This window comes from Anser cygnoides, chromosome 8 (genome assembly GCF_040182565.1).
Source record: "Anser cygnoides isolate HZ-2024a breed goose chromosome 8, Taihu_goose_T2T_genome, whole genome shotgun sequence".
Classification (NCBI taxonomy): Eukaryota; Metazoa; Chordata; class Aves; order Anseriformes; family Anatidae; genus Anser; species Anser cygnoides.
This window is the reverse complement of record NC_089880.1, coordinates 2213888-2238234: the sequence shown is the minus strand read 5'-3', so window position 1 is coordinate 2238234 and position 24347 is coordinate 2213888. Positions and strand designations below refer to the sequence as shown.

Below are 24347 nucleotides of genomic sequence, written 5' to 3'. Positions count from 1 at the left end.
ACTAAGACTAAACAGTAGTGGGCGTTGTGAAGATGCTGTTTGTGTGGACAACTTGTTTGTCAGTTGTATCCTCTGTTTCCTGACTTTTCTTGCATCAAAAGAACAAATAATTAGTTATAGAGAGAAGTCATACATACTAAATGAAGAATGTTCCAATCTTAGGATCTCCATGCTTTGATTTGTTTTTTCTCTTTAAAATTTTATTCATATTATACCTTATTACAACCTTATGGATGCCATTTTATAGCAATAGGTGCTCACAACCCTTGTTAGATTGTGCACGTGCACTGTGCAGTCAGGAGGTGCCTGCCATATGTCGTCACTTGTCCCACGCACTGTGCAAGCAGGAGGTGCTGTATGCCGTATGGTGACATGAGTCCAGTGCCAGTGAGTGGCATGCTCTGGATTGGCTGCCTGCTGCATCAGATCCGATTTATGCTGTTGACCCTTGTACTGTACACCATGTCTTCTCTCGTTTATAGTTGGCTTTCTGGGTGGATTGTTTACTTTCACTTAGTGAAAAGAAATCTAATGTAGCATTGCATGTATTCCACTGGATATTGTTGGGCTGATTTAAATGCTTAGGTGATTTGTCGATGTAGCACCATCTAACAGTGGCAAGTCACCAATTCCATTGTGTAGTTTAGTCTAAAATTATTTCTCTGTAATATGAAATCAAGAATCATAACTCTATGTGTGAATTATAAGTACACCCGTGAATATAAGTGCTGTTTGGACCAGATGATCTCGATGGTATTTTCCAACCTTTATGATTCTATGGAAATAACTTTTTTGTAGCTCCGCAGACTGTTCTGATAACTTCAGACTGCTTGTGAGCTTTCAAGTATTTGTATTTTTACAGAGTTCGGTTGCATTACTTGAGCCACTTGCAACTTTGAAGCCAAAGAAATCTTTGATTGGTTTTGTGATGAGAGAAAAAGAAGCCCAAAACCTCAAGAGAAATGATTCCTACATTGTGTCTCATTTAATGTGTAAGATTAAAGCAGCCTAAAAGGATTCCCCCAGAACAGGTTTGTACTATCCAATGTGAATACTTCAAGCTCTTGCATATGCAATGTGCTGTGAATGGGGCTGGAGACAGTTTAGGTGTGTCAGGAGAACAGTCCCGATCTGCAGTGCTGGATAAATGTAATTTAAACCAGATCACGAAACTCCCTAAATAACTCTACAGGCTTTATAATAATACAGATGGGATCGGGAGAGACACCTTAATTTCTCTTCCTGTTGGACTATTAGGAACCTGATACAGAATGTGATCAAGTGTCCTTAAATTTGTGTCCTTAAGTTCTATGAGTTTAGAAAGACTTTCTTAATAAACTTACCTATCAAAAGCACTCTAGCCAGCCATCCTTAGAAACAAATGAAGGCATTTTCAGATATTTTAAGATTCTTGGCAAGAATCTTTGAAAACAAAGAAAGGAATCTGATATGATAATTGATCTCCTGATGTTGGAAAGTATTAGAAAAGCATTGATAGATTGACTTAGCAGAAAGATCACATTTGATGTTTCTTAGGTGCATGAAACAGTTTATTTCTCGTGCAGTCAACCCAAAGTACCAGCAAAAGGTTGCAGAACAGGAGAGTGGAAATGGCTGAACCATCCTTAGCTCCTCTGAGTCAATATTTACTAGATATAAATTAAGTGTAATTTGGAGCAGCCTGAAGGCTGTTCATAATCATGCTGGCTGAAAGAGCTCCGTGGTAGCCAACAGTGCAAGAATTATTTTACCATTACCCAGAGGTTTCTTGTGTACTACTTTCTTCCAGTAGTCTTAATTTTCATAGTGATGTATCACAGTGTCATACGAAGGTTCCAGTTCTGACTCTGGTTCTTAAGAATGCGTCATCTATTCATTGAACCATATGTGCAGAGCTTGTGTAACCTTTATTAAAAAAAAATCCTATTAGTTTTGCTTAAAAAAATAGATTCGCTATCTAAATAAAGCACTCTTTCCTGCTGGTTATACTATTGATTTAAAAACAAACAAACAAAAACCAGCTGCTGTGTAAAATAGTACAGTATTATTTTTAAGGGTTAATTTCATTGTTTCTGGCATTCCCACACCATACATAGTTTTTTATTCTTTAATTTGTAATTTATGCAGTACAGTTTGGGTTGAGCAGTGGATGTAAAACTTTTTTTTACTGCTGCTTAGTAACAAGCCTTTCAAATGAAAAATAGGTACGCCCACATTGAGTACACATTAGGCCAAATTTACTTTCCAGATTGAGCTGTGCTAGTCTCATTGAAGCAAAGAGATTGTGCCTACAAGCAAGGTAGTCAGTTGAAGATGCTCATTCAGTCCCAATGCTTTCAGTACGGAAAATACTAGAGGGGGAATCCAGGTCCTGTTGAAAAGGTTTGGGAAGATGATTCATATGTAAAAAAAAAAAAAAAAATCCTTTGCCTTGCTTGTTTTTTTTTGTGTGCTGTTTCAGGTGAAGGAACTCTGTCAGGAATTGTATCATTGGAGCTAGACCATTTAAACTATACCACTGAGTTTCCCTAGGTAAATGAGTCACACAAGAAGTTGCAAAACTAGTAGGTCTTTCTGAAAGACATGAATGTACACGTAAAGTCATCAAGGCCTGGGGAAATGTGTGCATTAACTAGTGAACCACAACAGTGGTTGGATTTGCAGTCTAGGGCTTGATAAAGAAGGAAAGCACAAGTACGTAAAGGATATTGCATCCTCTCTGTTGTCAGAAGTACCGTATCATGCTGTTGGGATTTGGGGGTTGTTTCTTTTTTTTTCCTTTCAATAGATCGCTTCATGATGAACTGTATTAGAACTGTCGCTTCAGCCTTCAATTCTTTGGAAATCTATTTTTTTAATTCTTACGATGACTGAGAACTTTTGTCTGAATTCTAGTGTAGGTTTATTCATTGCTAAGTCATAATAAATCCCCCCCTGCAAGCACCTTTCCTTTTTCAAACTGATTTCTGATTCTTTTTGGAGCAAAGGTAACCCACCTTACTTTTCATTGCTAAACCATTTAGCTTCTGTTGCCAAAATAACTTACTCATCCTAATAGCTCTTTTCATCACCTGGTATGGTTTTGAGTTACTTGTATTGTGCACTGATTCCTAATACTTTCTTGTCATCATTACACAGTAGAAATGCTATATAATAATTATTCAAGGATGCATCCTTGAATTTCATTTCCCTTTTTGTGTGTGTGTGTGTTTTTTTCCTCCTCTATAAATTGGATTAGGATGTTACTATAAGAATTTCTTTGTGAAGGTTCTTAAGAAATACCATCTTTGATATGTCCTCCCATAGTACCAAAAATGTCCAGACACAGTCACAGTCAAGGCTTTCGTCTTTGGAATTCTTCAGAGTATCTTTTGATCTTCTCTTCTCTAAAGCAATCTTAAGGATTTCCTCAAAGTGGAAAAAGAACTTAAAGTATATTAAAATACACTGCATCATAAAACAGAGAGAAAAGGAGGTTACTTTCACGTTTAGTGTTTTATTTACTCATTCCTTTTTCCAGTCTGTCAGACTACTTTGAGGTGTTTCTTCTCCCCAGCTATAAGTAGGACTCTGTATTCAAAGCCGTCATTGCCAGCTTCTTTTCTGAGCTATCTTTTATCCTTCTTCTTGTCAAGGTAATCACTTTTGAGTCCATTTTCTTTCATTCTAGAGAGTTTTCCTTTCCTCAAAAGAGTCACAGGCATAACATCTCCTGCACTGAGCCATGTAGTGTGACTAATTTTATGAACATTCGGTTTTATTGCTTAATTTGGTGCTAGTTACCTGCAAACATTTGGTGGTCAAACAGGGTAAGAGAACTTCACACATCACGCTTCCTTTTTCTTGGTTTCAAGACTGGGGTTACATTTTCTGTTTGAATGGTCTCTCCATTCCCCTTGCTTTGAAAGGCAGCGCATATTTTAAGTCTTTGCTCAGTGCTGCTGCTTGGTTTATGTGCCAAGTCCCATTGCTTGATGCGGGCACTGAGGACATTTCACATAGTTCGATCAATGTGGGAAGGAGGTACTCTGTTATTAGGTGGGAAGTATTACTTTGCAAGGTAATATCTGAGGACATCCATAAACGTTTAATGTATATGCCGTACTAATTATGGGTTATATTTGTTGCTGATGAAAAAGACAAGTAGCTCTTCCTTTTAACCACTCCTTGGGATTTACTCTTTCCTAAACTGAGGTCTGAAACACGTATGACTTCTGGATTTTTTGCTACCATCCAGTTTATAAATGACTGATACTTTCAAAGTTTCTCTTTAAGTGTTACAGGCCTTCTTGCAGCACTTAATCCAGTGCATTTTGTTTCCTTCACATCTCCTAATCAGGCTGCTTTGGAGGTGAGGTGTTCGCTCTAAGTGCTATTATAACTAGGCAAGTTATTTCCCTTTTTTGCCTTAGTTCTTGAGAGGTCATTGAGGTGTGGAGGGCAGGTACTTTGCTGATCAGTGGTTTAGCAGTCAGTAAGCTATCCACTGACTGCATAACCTGGGAATTCGTTAACTCTTTCTTTCCTCTTGTTGTGGGGAGTTTTTGTTCTCAGAGCTTTTCATACCCACTCGTTTTCTGTTGGTAGAAACTACCTCCAAACCAAGAAAACTCGCTTTTGATTGCACACTTCACGGCAAAAGTTGTCTTTTGAAATTAAAATACAAGCTGCTTGGACTGCAGAAAGTAGATAGCCTCGTCTATTTCCTAAATGAAGCACATCAGAGTAGGTGTGCTTAATACCATTGTTAAAGCAGAAGAGGTAGAATGAGTGCAAAGTTGTGAAAAATAATGCTGCATTGATTTAACTTAATTTCTTGGCACCTCAGTCTGCACACTGAAGTTCTAAGACAAATTTTAATGAATTGCTAGTTAATCTTGAATGAAATAAAACTTCTTAAAATTACTGAAATAAAAAATGCAGTGTGTTATTATTTGAACAGTTATTTTTGGTTTGCTGGTCCCTTTTCTCTAGTGGTATCTTCTGTCAATGAATTCCACAAGCTTTTCATACATTTGGGTGAAATTCGCTTCTACTAGAATCTACAGGACAGAGCCAGCATCTTTTTTTTTGAGGGTGTGTGTGATAAATGCAGTTTTTATTCTTGTTCTCTACTAGTGGCAATGGAAAAAAATAGAATATAATGCTTTATTAACCATGTAAAATATTCTGAACAAGTTGCCTTTGGTCAACAGGCCATACGTTAAATGGAGAAATGGATTAAAAAACATTTTGCAGCTATAGAAGAACTACACAAATTATGCTTGAACTAAACTATGTAGTCTCTGCAACTTGGTAGGAGTAAGAAATCTGAGACACAGCTGAACAGTTGAGGTTTCACCTGGATGAAAAGAATGCTGCTTAAGCAGGCAGTGCAGAAATGTGCCCATCTCATTCCATAGACAATCTGTGATCAAGTTGTATCCTTGGAGGAGGATACTGTGATGCATAAATTCTGGAATGTCGCTGGAATGCAGAATGTAAGACAGGAAGATTAGAAGCACGGAACAGAAGAAACTGTTATGCGGTTTTTAGTTCTCTTTTCCACAGCACAAAGACATTGAAAATTACAGATGAAATACACTAACAGTCTCAATCTTGCAGGTGATCTCCATGTGTGAGCATGGTATCCAAGAGAATAAAATCACAGGTGTAAATGTAACTTGTTTTTATTTTGTTCTGGTGTTCATTTTTCTTTGTCAAAGCAGATTGTCTTTAATCTTTTCTTTCTCTAGCAAATTGCACAATCCCATGGAACTATCATCAAGCTAAAGCTGTCAGGTGTTAGCTGTACCTACTAATGGTACCTTGGTTACTCCACTAATACTGACCATGTTGGCAGTCTTGGTTTCTTGCTATTTTTTTATTCTTTTTTTTTTTTTTACAAGTACTAGTTGCCAGAAACTTCCTAATTAAAAATAAACAGATTTATCGTTTTTCTTCGTTACTGAAGCTCTAAGGATGTAAATCTTATTCCAGTATGATGAACAACAGCTGTCAAACACTAATCAACTGCTTCTCCTCTTCAGTTATCTCTTTTATGTGTTTGGAGGTGTTATTGATGATGCAGATAAAAATATTGCATGACTGGGCTGGAGCAACTGATTAAGGTTTTATCAGCACAGGGAGACAGTCAGGTTCTGTATCTCATCAAGAAGTTTGCCTTGAGCTGGTGCCTTAAATGCAGCTCTGAGCCAGGGGATACCAAGATAGAGGAGCTAGGATTTCACTGGGTGAGTGGAACAGATCACATGAGGATTCTGGCACACACTGTATGGCATGCTGAAAGCAAGAATGACAGTGGTGACTGAATTGATAGTATCAGCTTCAGCTGTGGAAAGCGTCCGAGACTGATATGTGAGCAGGGGGTGTAGCAGCACTGGCAGGCAGTGGTCATGCTAAAGAGCTTGCTAAACCTTTGAAAACTACTAGTAGTGACCATTCATCTTCAGTCTTGAGGACACACAAGCAGAAGAACTGAAAATGCCAAAGGATTATAATGTTTTTCAAATGCTGATTGCAGCGCTTTGCTGCTTTTATCATCGTAAATCTATTATCAGAGTCAAGGTAGGTGACCTGTTTCAATAACAGTAAATAAACAGTATGCTAGTCTGTAATGCCCTTAGTTTCTGTTCAGAAGTGTTTATATGATGGATGCAGTGCGTTTCTGTTCTAAAGAACACAATGCACCATTATCTCAGAGAGAAGCTTAAACAGCTTTCAGTTTTATGAGCCTGAAGCTGACTGTCTTCATGTTGAAACTGCAAGTATAAAAATGCCCTGGTTTTGGACTTGTTGAAAAGAATTTTAACAAAGTTTCAAGCTTTCAAAATGTGAATCAGATCACTTGGTTCCCTGTCTTTTTCACCTGCTTATTGAAAACATAGAAAACTTTGCTCAGAAGCTGTTTTTAAAAACCCTTTAGACAATTTTGGACTTGACCTTATATTTCAGAACTTTTAAAATTAAAGTGAACAAAATGCACACTGTAGGCAAAGATCAAGTCTTTTTAAACATTTAGAGCTATGTTTTCAGAAGGGGGTAATTGTACTGTAATCAGGTAGATTTACTTTTAGGTGACTTAGGTTTTTTTACTTTTTTAGGTGATTACTTTTGAGTATCTGTGAGCTACACCTAAACTTCTAAATCTTTTTATTTAAGATTTATGCTTGAATGGTTCTTTGAATTATGGTCAGCTCTTTAAGTTACTGTCTAATGTGTATGTTTTTTCTGGCACGCCTACAATGAGGAAGGATGTTACGGTTGCTGTCTTGTAGCCTGTAGTCTTTCAACTTTTGATGGAGGCACTTACAGATTGGGAACAACCATTCCTCACCTCTCTGATGCCCAGCGATTCAGCCTTCTAACTGTCCCTTTCTGAAAGTGGGAAGTGGGGATCAGTCTTCTGGGCATGCTGAAAAAGTGACTTTGATCAGACTGTCTTCTCTTTGACTGTGACAAATACCAGAAGTTATCATCAGAATGGAGAGATAAAGATGCTGTCCTGTTATTGTAATTTTCATTTTCTTTAGAATTTCAAACACAAGGCTTAAAATTCTATTGTTCTAAAACTTCAAAAATGAGATTGGGTTTTATTGTTGGCTGTCAGAACAGTTATAAAACTGTTGTTCTTGACCATGCATGCCCTTTGTTTAATCTTGGCATGAATTCCTAATACCTAAAATAACGGTGGTGTTGTCATAGCAACTTTCCATTTGGTCTAATCTATATGGTCTCTAAAGAAACTGAAACATTAATAGTGTTTGCAGTATGGATGGTAAAAAATAAAACCTTTTATGCAGAAAAGAAAATACAGCTGGACTCTTTCAAAAATAAGGTTCTATTTAAAGAGATTTGCAGCATTTAAAATAGATTTGAATGCATGTGTTCCAGAATGCAGATTTAGCATTAGATGAATCCGATGAACTGCTATTTTAAGAAGTCCTTTGGTAGGAAACTGGGGTGCATTTGTTTAAGAGAAAATGGTTGTGGGTATAGAAACAGCTGGTGGTAAAGTCAAGTAAGGCTCTCACCTTGAGGCCAAATGATGTATGTTCCATTAAGTGCCAAAGTGCCTAGGACTGTATGAACAACTTGGCGTAAGTTGTCTTAATTTGTGGAAACCTACCACTTTAAGCAAAATCAGTTTGTGTAATTAGGTGAGATTAATTCTTTGTTTTAATAGGGAGTATTCATGTAATGAAATATCAAATTGATCCATAAATAAGTATGTTAAAGTCAGCAGCTATATCTGAGAGAATTTTTTTTTTACTGCATCAAGATAAATTCATTATAACTACATTATCTGACTTAATTGAAAGTGATATGTGGCCATGCCCAAGGGTTCCTTGTGCTCTTTCACAGCACAGGAAAAAGTTCAGCACTTGAGGACTTGCATTTCACTGTACTTCTAGCATGTGAAATTAGGATCTCAATAAGTTTGGTTTAGTTCCCCGTACATTAATAGAAAATACAATAATCAGTGCAGAAGATCTCAGCTTGAATCAACATATTCTTCACTCGTGATGTGTCAGTACCTTTTACAATCCCATTTGTTTTTAATACATGTTTCCAGTTAAGGTCAGCTTCTGTATATCAGGAAAATAATGAGTCTTTAAGGCTTAAGGTTTCTATTTGGGGTGTGGGGGTGGAACTATGGAGAGAGAATGATAAATTGTGACTTTACACCACTTTGAAGCCAAAATATTGCCTTTTTTGGGAGTTAAGAATAAATCAGTGATAAACAGTGTTTTAAAAATGAAGTGGTGTAAATAATGGTATGTTTGCCACAATAAATTTTAGTTAGTTAGTTACTATTTTTGTTGTTGCTTTTCTAGCTAGTTTGGCCATCATGATCAGAAAGAAAGACCTTGATGTCTTTAAGGCCAGGTTGGATTGGGCCCTGGTCAACCTAATGTAGTGGGTGGCAGCCCTGCCTAGGGCAGGGGTTGGAACTGGGTGGTTTTCAAGGTCCTTTCCAACCCAAGCCATTCCATGATTATGCGATGTTCAGATATTTTAATTCTTAATTCTCTGCTGTGATTCACCCTCAGCTGAAGCTGTCTGTGCAAAAGGGGAAAGCCACTCAAATTATTGGAACTGCCAAGTTTTAAAACTTCAAGCATGCTGATCTGTCTCACTGCTGGGCAATGTACTAATGCTATGAATGTGGCATGGGTAAGAAGCCTTTTATAAGCAACTACTTATTACAAGTGCCATCTCTTATCCTGGATGAATTGCAAGCTCTTTTTATAGATAGTAGATCTTAATTAATATTTCTTCAGTATGTGATGATCTAAATCTGTTTCACTGGCATCCTTGGGCTTTGTGTATCCAGTTTCAGCTTGCATGTGGAGGCAGTTGGGCTTGATAACATGAGTTTACGAGTCATCACCACCCAGCATTATGGGTCTGCCTTTTGATGTTAAATTTGTTGATGTTGGAGAGGGCCAGATGGGAAAGACCGACTTATCAAAATGGCATGAAACTTTGTGTAGCTTCCTGGACTCCTGTCTTGCCGTAGGGTTTTAGTTTTTGGTGAGTCTTACAGTGTGTCTTGTTTTTCCATTTTTCACTGCAATATGCTCTCTTTCATACATATATAGATAGTAAAGGGACCATTGTTCCTCTGTAAGGGGTTCTTGTTCACTGCTATAGGAACATTCTCCTGTGGATTGCGTTTAACTTCTTGGTAGTGCATTTTGGTTAGGTATTTTTCAGATTAAAACAAAATAAGTAATCAACTTCTAAAATCCTTTATATTTGGTAGAAAAATCTCCAGGGCCGCTGAGTGATGAGATTAGGATTTGACTATCTCTAAACTCAGGATTTCTCGGGATCCATGTGCTGGAAATGAAGCTGTCCTCCTAGCTCTGAATGTGGTCACCTAGAAAATTAAGGAGTTTTTGTAAGTGTAGTTTTGTAGTGGAAGGTAGATCCAGAGTCCGCTGGAATTCTTTCTCTCGCCTTCAGTTGACATTAGACTGAATTAAAAGCCTGTACTAAAAGCCTTTTTTATTGCCCTCCTCCCAAACAAATACCTCGTTTACTAGTTAAGAAAGAATGGCTACTTTCTGTGAATGTCAGGCAGGTTACATTATGTTGTTTATAATGGCAGACTGAGGACATGCACAGAATGGAGTTTATTTGATTTTAAAGAGCCATTGCAGTTATGATGGAAATTGTCATGGTATTTTTTTTATATCTTCATCAGTAATCTCAAAAGTTGTCAGCTTATATCTATACAACCACAGAGAAATGTTGTGGTTTCAAAGCTGCCATTCTCCTATATTAATTCAGGGCTCTGGTTAGTTCTAGACTTCTCTTGTATGTCTTAGAACAAATAATACATAAACTTTTGCTGTGCCTATGTCTCAACCAGTTAAGCCACTAGAATATAAAAATAAAATCCTGCAGAAACTGACAGTCATGTATGCAAGGAGACCTTTATCGTCTGTTTTGCACCTCCCATTACTTAACATAGCACTTGTTATAGTCCTGCGTGAACTTTGTGCAGTCTGGAAGGTTAGAGAAAACTGCCCCTGTGAAGAATATTGCCACATTTGTTCAAAATGTCCAAGTTAATCGGAAAATGTTTTACTGAATTGAAAAACTACCTTTTTTTCTGTTAGTACTTTCTCAAAAAATATTTGTGAAATAACTTTATCTTTGTATTCTTATCCCTTTGTAAGCTCTTGTACAAAATAATAATAATAAGTCACTGGCCAGGAAAAGATAAGGACCAACAAGACTGTTCTTAAGCAAAGATTGAGAGTCTGGTTCTGCATGGGTATTCTTCTAAATGCCAAGTTCAATTCTGCTGTTTCTTGTGGCTGATTAGTAGAGTTTCAAATGAAATAAAATACATTGTACTTATAAATAAAATCAAAACATCTTATAAATGTATATAACTGCATATTTTAAAATGCTTGTAATCATAGTGCCAGACATGCAGTCTGATCAAGATCACAGGAGTCCAGGGTTAAGAGACTTCAGGGATTTCTGTAGTGACATGTTTTAATTCAGAATTGGAACTTGAACGTGTTCATTTTCTGTATGATCAAGATGATTAAGGTTTGCTCTCTAGTGGTTTGGAAATAGAAGAATTTCTTTACAATTTCACTTTTTTGAAAATGAATTTTTAGTTTTATTTTTTTAGATATTACGAGAGGAAGTTGTAGATCAGACTTCATGGTGCTCTTAAGCAGAAGTAGCAGGCCTCCAGTGTTGGAGAAAAGATGTATTTGGGAGAAACTTATCATAGATCTGGTTTTAGAAAGATCTAGTATATTTATTAAAAGTTTAGTAAAGGTGCTGGCTTGACTTACTTCCTCAATCAGGTCACGCTGTCATTTCCACAGAGCTGTTCTCACTTATCCCTGCTTTTTCTTTTTTCTCTCTGCTTCTGCTTTTCTTTTTCTTGTTTGTTTTCAAAACCTTCAAGGCAACTGAAAATCATGTGCTTCCAAGGCTGCCTGTTGGGCTACTTTAAATACCAGCTGGCAGAGCTGTGCAAAGCACCAGGAAATAATTGAGTTTGGATGAAAATGCAGCCACCATTAGTAAGGTATCTGTAACAGTCCTTAGCTGTGCTTTGACTAAATAATGCTTTGCCAGGAGGATACAAGGAGAGGTGATGTGAAATCCCTTGTTATCAGAAATGAAGGACATGATACAGGTCCAAAATGACAGATTTTGAACCACTTTCAAATTGTGTCTAGGTAGTAAAGTTCTTCCCTTCATAATTAAAACAACTCTTAATCACGTCAGAGAGAAATTAAGATGTTTTCTTTCTTTCTAGGCCATCCTCTACTTACATTATGCTTGTCTGTCATTTTTGGTTGTTAATTGAGGTAAGCCAGGAAAGCTGAATGCATAAGATACAGCTTCAGGGATATATGTAGAAAGCCATGTGATTCTCCTCTCAGCTACTTCAGTAGTCCACTGGTACATGTATTTCATTGGCGTTGATGCAGATAGGAACTGGAGAAAGAATCCAGTGCCACTAGGGAACAGAAATAACTGTGGGACTTTTATTTTGTTTACTTCTAAACTCATATAGTAGACTGTTCAGCACAAGTAAAAATTATTCTAATCTAGTGAGGTAGACTCAGCTAGGATGATTGACACAAGCTTGATACATCAAGTTTCCTTTGGCGAGTACCCTACTCAAATGGAAATAACATTTTGGATGCATGAACAACAGATTATTATAGATTTCCTTAAATGGGTTCACAAGTGTCACAGGTAGAGCATATTGTGGTAGGTCAAGTCCTCTCTAAATTTACATGCAACAAGACTGTATTTTTATGTTTGACTTCTCTAAACTTTATTTTACAGTTTTCAGTCCTCTGGGCTAATACTTGACTGAAAAAATGTAAAATCTTATGAAACACCAAGATGACATTGTTAAACTAAAAGCAGGCTGTGCTTTTACAGATGTAATGGCCATGAAGTAGAAGTACTTTGTGTAATATAATCAACTTCTGTGGCATTTATTAAAACCACTAAAATAATTGTATTGATTGGACTTTTTTTCCATCTCCAAACTCTTAGCTCTCTGGGTTTTCCATCAGCTATGTAAGTAGGATTGAGGGCTTTTTCATTAAGGTTGATAATACTGCATTGAGAGATATTTATCATTTTTCTTACCGAGATCTGTTTAAAAAAACAAATAAAAAACCCAGCATGGTGGGGATGTTTTAAACTAGCACCAGGACTGAAATAATTGCAACTAAAATGGGAACAAGAAGTTCTGGAAAGCACCTCTTACAGGGAGCTCTTTGTAGGTCAATGAAAGCATCTGTATCTGAAAAGAGACCTGCTGATTTAATTTGCTTATATGTTCCAAAGACTTCTGACAGGGTTGTTACTATTTGGAAGTCTTGACATACATAGATTGGCAACTTCCCTGTTTTGCCTTAGCTGTGTTTTGTTGCAGAATATACTGAAGTCTTTAATTTTTTGCCCTAGATTTTTTTTTTTCTTGTTAATTTCTTTTTACCATCCACTTCACTCTCAGGCTTCAAATGCAAATTGTTTTCTTTCTGTCATTGGGAGGGAGCCAACAAAGCGTCTTAGAGAAAGACATCAACTGAAGACATAATACTAAATGGTTTATTGCTATGAAGTTAGTGAAAATGTACATCATGCAATTACTGTCCATTAACATTCAGGTTTTGTGACCTATTGAGAAATGAGGCTGCAGTATCTGCATCACATTGCACAGAATAAATCACCTTTTCTTTTAAAATGCAAGTCTGTTGAAATAGCTAACTATGCTGTTCTAAGCTGACTCTCTTCCTTGCTTACAGACTAACACGATTGTGTAGGTTGTTCCTGAGCTGATTTTGAGCGTGATGTGAAGTTGTGCGTGCAGACATTCTTGCAGGACAGGCGGCCTTGGATATATAGCCTTTAGAATAGAAAGGCATAGGCTGGTATGATTACTGACAATTTATCGTTCACACTTTTCTTTTAACATACTGAACTTACATGAGAAATAAGTCTCTCAAACAAAGAAACTGTCCAGGAAGACATGGTATCACTAAACTTGCTTACCTGTTATGCAGTTTGTTCCGTGCGTATTTTGGGATGTGTGCTAGCTGCAGGAGTTCTCCACTACGTTAAGAGTTGCATAAGGGTTACTTCAGTATATTTGCTTCATCTCAGGAGATGTCTGACCTCTGGCAATCAGACTATGCTCAGAGTGGTAAACCATGGTGGAGTGATTTTTAACAAATGAGTAATTGTGAATGTTAACAATTTAGTTGGTTTGGATTCCTTACACGCTTTTCATGTTGTGTTGCTAGATGTAATTCAAGTGTAATATGTCTCATTACATTCACTGGAGTAGTGAAATACCCATTCAACCACCAGAAATTCTAGGTTTCTATGCTGGTTTTGAAATTCAGATGTAGCTTGGATCAGCCTGTTTTTTGTTGTTGTTTGTTTGTTTTTTAAGATAATTTATATCAGTACAATGGATGAAATCAGTCGATATGCAAAAACCTACTGCTTTTTCTCTTGGGTAGTTCTCCTAAGCAGACACAGTTATTGCATTTGTATGCTGTACTGTGTTCCACTTACAATAGCTTTGTCTACCACTGAGATACAGTGAGATGCTTTGGGAATTATGCTAATAATTTGCTAAACCAGTTTTGTTTTGTTTTAGTATCTCTATTCAGTTATTCAGTCAAAAATAGCTTTCAAATACTATTTTTGTAATAAGTACAGTTCATCTATAAGTAGTAGTTCCTTTGAGAAAGTCAGCAAAATACATGGCTATGAATGTAAAAGATATGTGTAACATTACAACTGAATCCTATTGTTTAGATTGGAGAGGGGACTTGGAAAGTTTTTTAGACACTCCCATGGAAATGGGGTGGCTCAGGTGCTCTTGAAAATTCTACTCTTAAGTTTGTATGCTCTACCTTTACCCCCCTCAGCTTGTGTAAATGCTATAATGCTTTCTGTAACTCCGTATAATGTGACAGTGAAATGGCTAACTGTTAATTCTGGAATCAATGCCAGCCAGCTGGGTAGCCAGCCATTTGAGTTGGGAAATCAAAGGTGGCAGGCATGTGCCACTGGTTCTTTTTTTTAGCTACATTAGCCTGACAGGTCACAGAAGTTTGGAGTGGGGGGGGATTATTGACTTTACTTGACTATGTTTTGATACTTTGATATGTTTTTAGATCTGAATCCTCACCACAGTGTCTTGCATGACTCATTCTACACCCAGCACCTTCATCTCTTGATGTTGGCAATGTGTTTTTGTTTTGCTTTGTTTTTGAAAAATTGCTTGCTGTGAAGGTCATGTGGTGTGGTTTGTTCCAGCACAGACTTTTCTTCCTTGAAAGGGTTGGGAGGAATTGGTGAAAGGCCTTGACTGTACCAGAGCACAAAGGATTTATTCCTTGCTGAAATTTTGCATGGATAAATACCACCCTGTTGCAGTTCACAGAAGCAAAATTAGTGAAAAGTGATCCTGTACCAGATTGTTTTTATCTTTTTTCTTTGTGTGTAAGATACTACACTCATTTGAGCTTATCCTAATAATAATAATAGTAATTTAAAAAAAATAAAAATCTGCCGTCATTTTCTCTGAGAAAATCAGAGAGAAGTAGAGTGAACTAGAATTTATCTCAGAATTTCTCAGGCCTCTCGGCATGTTTAAATAGCCTTGGCAGCAGGACACCTCTTCTAGCATTATTCCGCCAAAAATCTGCTGTCTAGTAAACCGTTGTAATTCAGTCTACTTAAAATTGCAGGGAGGATTGTTGAAAGTGGTGCTAAATGTATGCCACCTGCTCCCACAGTTGGTGCTAGGAATATTCAACACCAAGAGGAAAACACTATAGAGAGCAGTGTTCATGGGAAAAATAGGATTGGTGGGTGAGCAATGGCTTTCTCAGTTCTTTTTTAAGTAATGCATTGCATGTTTACATCAGTGTCAGGGAAGGGAATCTAAGCTGTATCTCATATTCACAGCCAAGATAAAAAGTGCGATGCCATGGGGAAACTGCTGCATTTCAATCTACCTTCCCATGGGAGGCCTATGTCACTCTCTCTTTTTTAATTATCTTATTATTATTACTTTCCTTTAATGGGGAGCATACTCTGATTCCTTGATCAATATAGCAGCATGTTGCCTGCCACTAGCATGTGTCTGCTGAGTACCTTAGGCTGAGTACCTCTCAGTGTGCCCTGGCGGCCAGGAGGACGAATTGCATTTGGGGTGCATTAAGCATAGCATAGCCAGTCAGTCAAAAGAGGTGATTCTCGCACTGTATTTAGCACTGGAGTGGTCTCACCTTGAATATTTTGTGCAGTTCTGCACACAGTACCATCAGGGTGGTCGAACGCTGGAACAGGTGTCTTAGGTGGTGGCTGCCCCATGCCTGTCAGTGTTCAAGAGGCATTTGGACAATGCCCTCAGTAGCATGCTTTAACTTTTGGTTAGCCCTGAAGTGGTCAGGCAGTTGGACTTGGTCTTCGCAGGTCCTTTCCATCTGAACTATTCTAATTCTCTTCAGTAACATTGAAGGTGGGTGGGAGTCCCTGACCATTGAGAGGATGTAAGGAAGTCCAAAAACTTTTCCTCCACTAAGTGCTTATGAAAGTGTACTTGACAGATCTCTAGAGAAAATACTGCACCTGACCTTACTAGCAGTAGCACTGTATCCACAGGAAGGACTAATGAGCCCTGATGGGAGCATTCCAGCATGGAAACTGTACTCCAAGAGATGAAGATGGAAATTTTCCAGAAAATCTTACAGTAGTTTTATAGTAGTGGTAGAGAGATCTCCATGTAGATCTTGTGCTTTTGGGGATAGGGGGCAACAAGCACTTTTTTCCCTTAAGAAGGGAAACATCTTGGGCGTGCAGATTTAGTGACCCTTAGAAGTAAGCCCATTAAGGGTGAAAATTTACTTTGGTAGACTCAAGTTATTTTTAGTGCAAGAGAAATATTGAATGTGGAATGTTTTTAATTGGATGGGCCAAAAGGATATAAAAAGGAAAAAAAAAAGAATCAGGATTTAAAATGGAAATTTGAAGAGGAGAAAGGATATTGAAGTAGGCAATTGGGGTCCAACTCCACTTTTTGAGTGGAGTACAGTTAAAATTTTTACTGGGAAGAGAAAGTAAGAAAAGTGACTTTGCGGGTGTGTCATTATTAGCTTGGTATAGAGAAAGAACACTGCTGCATTTTGTGCAGTGTATAACAATCATGTTATCTCACTAAATGCTGGATTTTGCAAAATACAGCGTAGATATTGAAGCCAGGCCAGCCTGCTAAAAGCAGCCACCTGCATTCCAGTGGGTTAGTGCAGATCATGTGATGGAAGTTATAACCTAGGTAAAATGTTAATGACTAAACTTGGCACAGTTGAAGCTTTTAATCTTTTATTGCAGTTTTCTAAGGAGCGGCAAGTTATGGACAACAGCCCGGAAAAACTGAAGAAGGAGTTAGAGGAAGAACTGCAGTTAAGTAGTGAAGACTTGCGTAGCCATGCCTGGTACCATGGACGTATTCCTCGACAGGTATGTGATTTCTCCTCTTTGTGTTGCCAAGAGTGCTTTGAGCTTTTATAGAATTTTGCACTAAAGTACTACACACATCTGTGATACCTCCGTTAATTTAGTAGAAACATAATGCCTTCTTAGTGTGAAAGCTATATTTATCACCACTTGGTGTAAAATGAGGTTGACGAAGGATTCAGGGCAGACACTAGTGGAAGATATAAATATTTCAGGATTTTCATGCACTGAATAAAGACAGAAATGGAATTTAAACTTTATATCAGAATGCTATCCCCAAGTATTGTTCAGACACACTGAGATCACTGTACTGAACCAAATGTTCTTGTTTGTTTTCCTAATTGTGTATCAAAGTTTGGGGAGGGGGAAAAAAAATCTATTCGATAACTTCATTTTGATCGATTATAGTTAGAAATATGTGAAAGCTGTCGTTGTGTTGGAGCTTAGCTTGCAAGGGCACCTGGAGCTCCCCCTGCAGGCTTCCCTCCTACCCAGCTCTCACCAGAGCTTCAAGCTGCTTGCTGCCCTTGGTGTACATAATGAGAGCAGGTACAGTAGCCACATTTTCAACTTACTGTTAGATGCACAGTTTATCAAATGCAAAGGACTAACTTAAAACAGCAAAACAGATTTTTCTGACTCTTCCTAGTTTTATGCAGCATTCATGAAGAATAAAAAATGAAAGCTTGTCACTTAAGGTAACAATGAAAGGACAGTTCCCGGGGTCCTGTAGTAATGACTTCTAAACTCTTGTGTGACTATATATTCAGATTCTTTAAACTCTATTAGCAAACTAGAAGAAATTTATACTTGCAAAAGTGGGTCATGCTTCTGGCTGCTGGGCATTTTCCATGGAGTCCTTCCAGGTAGTGTGGGATGAGCTTGTAATTTTAGAATCAGAGACATTCCTCTACCATGCTTTATGCTTTGCTTTATATATTCTGGCTTTGTCCTGCCAGAGCAGCCAAATTAAGTTCTATGTATAAGAATATTTTGTTGTTTGGTGATGATGGTCGACTGTTTCCTTCCTTATTCTTAAAGCATTTCTTCTGTGTTCTTTTTCCTTAAAGGTGGCAGAAGGCCTAGTTCAAAGGGATGGAGATTTTCTGATCAGAGATTCTCTTTCCAGCCCTGGGAACTTTGTTCTTACCTGTCAGTGGAAAAATACCTCTCAGCATTTTAAAATCAACAGAACAGTTCTAAGATTCAATGAAGCCTACTGCCGTGTTCAGTATCAGTTTGAACTTGAAAGTTTTGACAGTATCCCTGGCTTAGTTAGATTCTATGTTGGGAATCGCACACCAATATCAAAGCAGAGTGGAGCAATTATTTTTCAGCCTATCAACAGGACTGTACCTCTCAGATGTCTAGAAGAAAAGTATGGTGTAACTCCAGTCCGACAAAAAGAGCAAGGTATACCTGAAGGAAAAACAGAAACTGCAAAAAGACTGAGCCTTGGTAAATCCAGCATGCAGTCGCAGGAGCAGAGCATACCCAGAGGAAATCTTATGAGGTACTTTAATTTTTCTGTCCTTACAGGGTGAAAAGAGGTGACTCCATCAGCTCCAGTGCAGGTGATGATAAGTTTCATTCTAACTATAGGTGGAAGGACTAGGTGTCGGGGTTTGCTGATTTTTAGCAAAGGATATTGTAGGGCCTTTATTTGAAACTTCCTGAAATTGTTAAGATGTTCTCTACCTGGTGGTTATTGTGCTAGATCTTTAGAAAATATAAAATACGTTGCGGAGGTAAAATAAATGGAGATGGATGAAGCCGTGACTTAAGTGACAAGGCTGCACTCTGCAGTCCTTATGTGAATGAGAACATGCCCCAGTTTTACAGGGTGGCTCTTACCCTGCAATTTCCATTGGAATAATGACAAAACAGTGCTTTCTGAAGGCCATTTGAGTATGCGATTAGCCTAGCAAATTAAGAAATTCTAGTGGCACGGAAAATAAGTGCATAATTGCATTCTGAAAGTATCTGTGGAAAAACAAGATGCTCATGTGCAGTTCCAAAGGGTTGGCTTTGTCTCTGGTTCTCTATTTGCAGATTGATGCTTTTTGAAGAGAGGGAAGGAATAACTCAATTGGAATTCAGGGTGAGAGTAAATGTGGACTCTGGAAGCACAACAGTAGTGCAACATGTTCTTTGGTGGATTAGCAAATCTAGAGTAGTATAAACTGAAGGGTTAAAATAAAATCGTGCTCCTGCTGCTTCAGAGAAGTCTTTTTATTTATTTTAGTCTTTTTACTAAATATTTCCGTATTTGCCTGCTGCAATAAAAATACCAAGTGTGGGATAATGGCTACTAATTTCAGTGTCCAGATTGAATGTTCCATTAAAAAGTCTCAGCATTCAAAGAAACACCCTCATAAATGCTGGAAGTTCACACAGTATATAGCCCGTTTCATTGCTACCATACCAGCATGAAGTACCTTTTGATCTTATAAGCTGCCCAAGTAGAAAGCTAATGATCACTGCCATGGTTAGGATATGTTCTGTCAGTTAGATAGGTATATTAAGATTGTTGGATATATTGATATATTCGTGTTGTGTGTATTGATGTTTGTGTTTGCATTTTTGTCTACCCTAGAAACAAAGAAAAAAGTGGTAGCCAGCCAGCTAGCTTGGATCATGTTCTGGAGAAAAGATTCCCTTTAAAGACTCACCAGTCGGAGAGCTACCTGCTGATTGGTATGTTTTGTAATTACGTATTTCACACACACAAGCGGTGAGCTCCCAGGTGATCTGTTACACTTCAGACCAAAGTGAGACTGTAGAGTGTTCTAAATACTGTATATACAGTTAGTACTTACTGGCCTATATAAGCTGAATTAATATACTGGTTGCTCTTTAAGTACAGGAACAGGTTCTTTATTTCCAGTGTGCCAGCTAGTTCATTACTTTAGTGTGCAATTCAGGAGGATTCCACAAAATGACAGGTAGACTTGGCATTGATAGCCTTTTCGACAGTATTACATGTCCTTGCTTGTGCTTCACAAGAACTGTCTCACGTCTTTCTAACAGTCTATTAAGTAGCATTGACTTTCATGGAAATCCTTGTTTCCTTGAGAGCAGTTCCTTGGGAACAAGCAGTAAAGCCACTTAGCTGTAGATACTAGCAAATGCAGTGAGAACTGAGATTGGGAATTAGGGTTCAGTTCTATATTGGATGTTGAGGTTTACGTATGCAATGAATACAGGATGAGGCATAAATATTTAACACAGAAGTATATGAATCTGTTTCTTCAGGTCTTCAAATCAGCTACTGTTTAGCAAAGAGATGAGCATCCCTGAAATTCATTCCTTCCATACCTTACTACATGCTCAGGCTTGACTTTGGGAAGCTTTCCTTTCATCTCAAACTTACCATTCTCAGAAATGACTCATCTCTTATGTGGTATGGCTGGAAGTTTCTGTTTTTATAGCATAGATCAAGTTACATAGAAACCTCTTATTCTAAGCCATGGAGGCTATCCAGCTCTGACATTATAGCCTATGTATGCAGCAGGGACTAGAGTTATTGTCAGCATTACCACAGAATAACATTATAGTGCAGCTGTTCTGTGTATTTGGGATTTCGGGAGGATCAGCAACTGAATGGAATTTGTTGGCTAGCTCTTTCCTCAAAATACAATTTCACGTACATTTAATCAGTGAATAATTTACATGAGCGGACAACAATTTCCTCAGGAATTGTATATGTTTTGGCCTTCTAAGTCACTGTATCATAAAAATAGTAACTTTTTTTTTCTTTTTGTTTTCTTCTGCAGGTTCAAGACATCCTTCTCAATTACCTGAAGCAGATGCAGACTCCTGTCCAAGCTCTCCTGCATTTAGAACAGGCAGTGAACCTTCTCTAAGCCCAACAGTTGTTCAGAAAGTCACCTCTGAGGCACAGGTAGGGGAAGCTCTTAGAGGATCAGACAGTCAGCTCTGTCCAAAGCCTCCACCAAAACCCAACAAAGCACCCCTGCTAAAGGCCCCGGATTCTCCTATGGCTTCCCACAGTTCAGATGGACACTATTGTGAACTAAGTCCTGCCAGAGATCCTGCAGCAACAAAACGTTTGTGTCAGAAAAACAGCTATGTGGAGCATCTGACACAAAAGGAGAAGGGAACACACTCATTCAGGAACTCTGAAACAAGCTATTTGATCCTGGATGATGACCCTACAATGAACTCTGCAGATTGTTTAGAAGCTTCAGCTGAGATGGCTGAAGACAACAGCATGTTTTCTGCACCTCTTTTTGAGACAGTGTCTAGTTTTAAACCAAATGATTTTGAATCCAGACTACTTCCTCCTGAAAACAAGCCATTGGAAACATCAATGTTAAGAAGAGTGAAGGAGCTTTTCACCAAGAACAATCCAAAGGTTATTGCACAGCATATTCTTAGGATGGACTGCAAGGTAAAAAAGAAAAAAAAAAGTAATTTTAGAAAGATTTTTTTCATGATATTTTATATTGTGCGAGCTTAGACTTTCCAAAGATTGATTTGAGAAGATTAATGGGTAGATTTGCAGCTAGTGTAATAAATTTGTTGACTTGCTTACAGGATTTTTTAGGGTGGGAATTTTTTTTTCCATTCGAAGAACAAGGCCGAAAAGGCCTTTGGATTAAAGGTGCCTCTCAGCAGCTTTGACTTTAGACTCAAATTCTCAGTGCTCCATACATCTCATTAATCTCCTGTCCATTGCTGTGTATCTGATTCTCATTTAGTGCTTGCTGCTGCTACGTGAGGCTTCAGAGACATGGTGACTCAGAAAAACTCGGTGTAGGGGCATGTTAGCTAAGAGCAGGACAGCAGCTCTCCAGGATGCTCACGTATGAAGGGGGAGCCCTTGGGTTTGGAGCCTTCCTCCAGCAACCATGCCCTTATTTTGTATTGTGTAAACTTTGGAATGGGGCCAAGGAAACTAGCCTGCTGGTAGTGTGGGAGCCTATACAATTAGTTACGAGGCACTGGAGTGTCTTAAAGATCCAGATTTTTGTATTTTAGAGCAGGAACAGTAACTAGCTGGGACAGGTAGAAGTCTGTATTTTGTCGTCTTCTCGTGGAGGTGAGAGCCAGTGACTCATTCACTGGTAACTTGTTGCATACTACTGCACTGATAAGAGCCGTATGATACAATGAGATTGGCATGCGAACTGGGCCAAAATAAATGCTTTGTACTGAGATCTGTGATAAGGCTGAAATTTGTAGTCCTCCTTGTGGTATCAGGAGCTCAGTTTTCCTTTTAAATAATGACATTTACATATATGTTATATATATATGTGTGTATATATGTATTCATATATAATATGTATATAGAAAATTTCATTTGTGAAAGAAGCACCCATTCATTAAGTGATGGAGTGAATGTCTGCCACCTGGATGCATGAGGAGGGATCATTGTGAAGGAGTTGCAATCAGGGTGTATCCAGGGGCTTTGTATCACACTCCTGCTTCTCTAGGAGAGAAACAGGTTTCTCAACAGTGCTAGATTTTGCACCAGCAAGGCTTGTTGTGGCCCAGGTTGCTTTCATCTTTTCATAACTAAGAAAGCCTGCTGATGGATGTATCAGAAATAAAAGGCAGATTGGTTTGTAAATGTGTCGATGTACAGCCCTTAATCCAGCAGATAATCTCTCATTATTATATTAATTTAATTTTTCCTGTAATTATCATATCTAATTGTTACTGATATAACCAGTAGCTAATGCTGTGTTTAGAAAGCAAGGACAAATTGGTGAGGGTGGTAGCTTTCCATACTGACTTCATTAGGCACTCAACGTTGTGTACTCCCAAAAGTCCTTTTACTGATTAATCCTTATGAGAACCCTCTACCATAATCTCAACAATTCTCAGCAATGTTGTATTTTTAGAAATGAAGAGAGCAAAGCACACTGTGCAACGCGCATGTTCTTTAAGGCCAAAGAGCAGTACCATGTTGATTAAGCATCAGGCCAAGAGAGCACCACGTTTCCTAGAGCTTGCATATGAAACTTTTACTGGGAATGAAAGACATAAATTTGATACAGCATTTAGGTCACACTTTTTTTGTTTTGTGATGACTGAGTCATTGTGCCAAAAAAAAAATAAAAATTGGCCTTCTTATATGAGGCACTGACTGTCCGTAAGTTAATTAAGTTGTTCTTAGATGACTATTCTAACATTGTGCACTCAGCTGTGTATGTCCTGCACTAGCCTGGAGTGCCTCTGTGTGGGCAAGCTTGTGGTAGTTTTGTTGTTGTTGTTGTTTTAAATAAAGTTTCAAAACTAAAGCACAATTTTTTGCACTTGTCAGGTGGCAAGAATACTAGAAGTTTCTGAAGAGATAAGGAGGCTTATGGGAGTGAACTCTGGTCTTGAACTGATTACCCTGCCTTACGGACACCAACTGCGCCTGGACCTAATTGAAAGGTAAATGTTCCTGTTACACAGTGCAGATGGCCAGAAGGTGAGGGCATTGCTGCTTTGTACTCAACATCTCCTCAAAGAATGCTCTCTTGCAAGGTTTTCTGAATTCATGTGTACAGAAAATAATTTAGTGAGATACTTTATCACTTCTTTGGCAAAAAATAAATTCTTTGAGGTCATAGGGCAACTCCATCCTTGTAATATAGGGAAAGGCAAATGGTATGGAAAGCAGGGTCCTAGATCTGCTGAACATCTCCAGCTCTCGTTTAAGCACTTGGATTTTAGGTAAAGTTCAGAGGACCTATATTCTAGCTGAGCATGTGTTTGTGGTAGAGAATGAAGGTAATAGCCTTCTGCAACTAGGGAAAAGGGCAGAGGAACTACTAAAATAAAACACAAAAACAAACCAAAAAAAAAAACCACCAGAGATCAGCAGAGTTTTCTGTAAAGCCTCTGCGCAAGTTAAGGAGGAATAATTAGCATCTTCTATCCTGATCTAGTTTCTCTGATTCAGATTTCAGTAGTTCAGCTGCTGAAATTTAGGGGGAAGATCCCAAGATTTCAGTGTGGAGGACAACAAGAACTGGGTGGAGCTGTTTTCCACAGGGTTCAGTCATTCATCGCATGAGCAGAATTTTGTGTTCAAAATGTGAGGGATAGCCAGCCAGCCAGCTAGCATGCTATAAAGTGTTACTGACTTTCCTGATTTCTAACTCCTGACAGCTCACCTGTGCCTGACATACTCATGTGTGGCGTGAAACAAAAAGTAACTCATTTGGCTAGTTCAGGCAGTCAGTCATGCTCTGTGCTTACTGTTGAGTGGACTTTACAACTACTATCCTATAACACTGGCAGGCCTCTAACCAGGTTTTACCTTCCTCGAACAGAGTACCACAGGA

General features: G+C 38.2%; 1 protein-coding gene across 8 annotated transcripts in view; it reads left to right on the top strand.

Moving 5' to 3' along the window:
* BCAR3 (BCAR3 adaptor protein, NSP family member) overlaps window positions 1–24347 on the top strand; it is a 109805-nt gene that overhangs the window by 71587 nt on the left and 13871 nt on the right. For 6 of the 8 annotated variants that reach the window (XM_013186588.3, XM_013186593.3, XM_048067042.2 and 3 more), the window contains 5 exons: window positions 16918–17046; window positions 18114–18556; window positions 19640–19740; window positions 20820–21457; window positions 23336–23451. In XM_013186588.3, coding sequence (XP_013042042.1) covers window positions 16918–17046; window positions 18114–18556; window positions 19640–19740; window positions 20820–21457; window positions 23336–23451 — 1427 coding nt within the window. Of the gene's footprint in view, window positions 1–6056; window positions 6568–16917; window positions 17047–18113; window positions 18557–19639; window positions 19741–20819; window positions 21458–23335; window positions 23456–24347 lie in introns of those variants that run through there. The other 2 variants (XM_013186596.3, XM_067001614.1) reach the window with 2 other exon arrangements.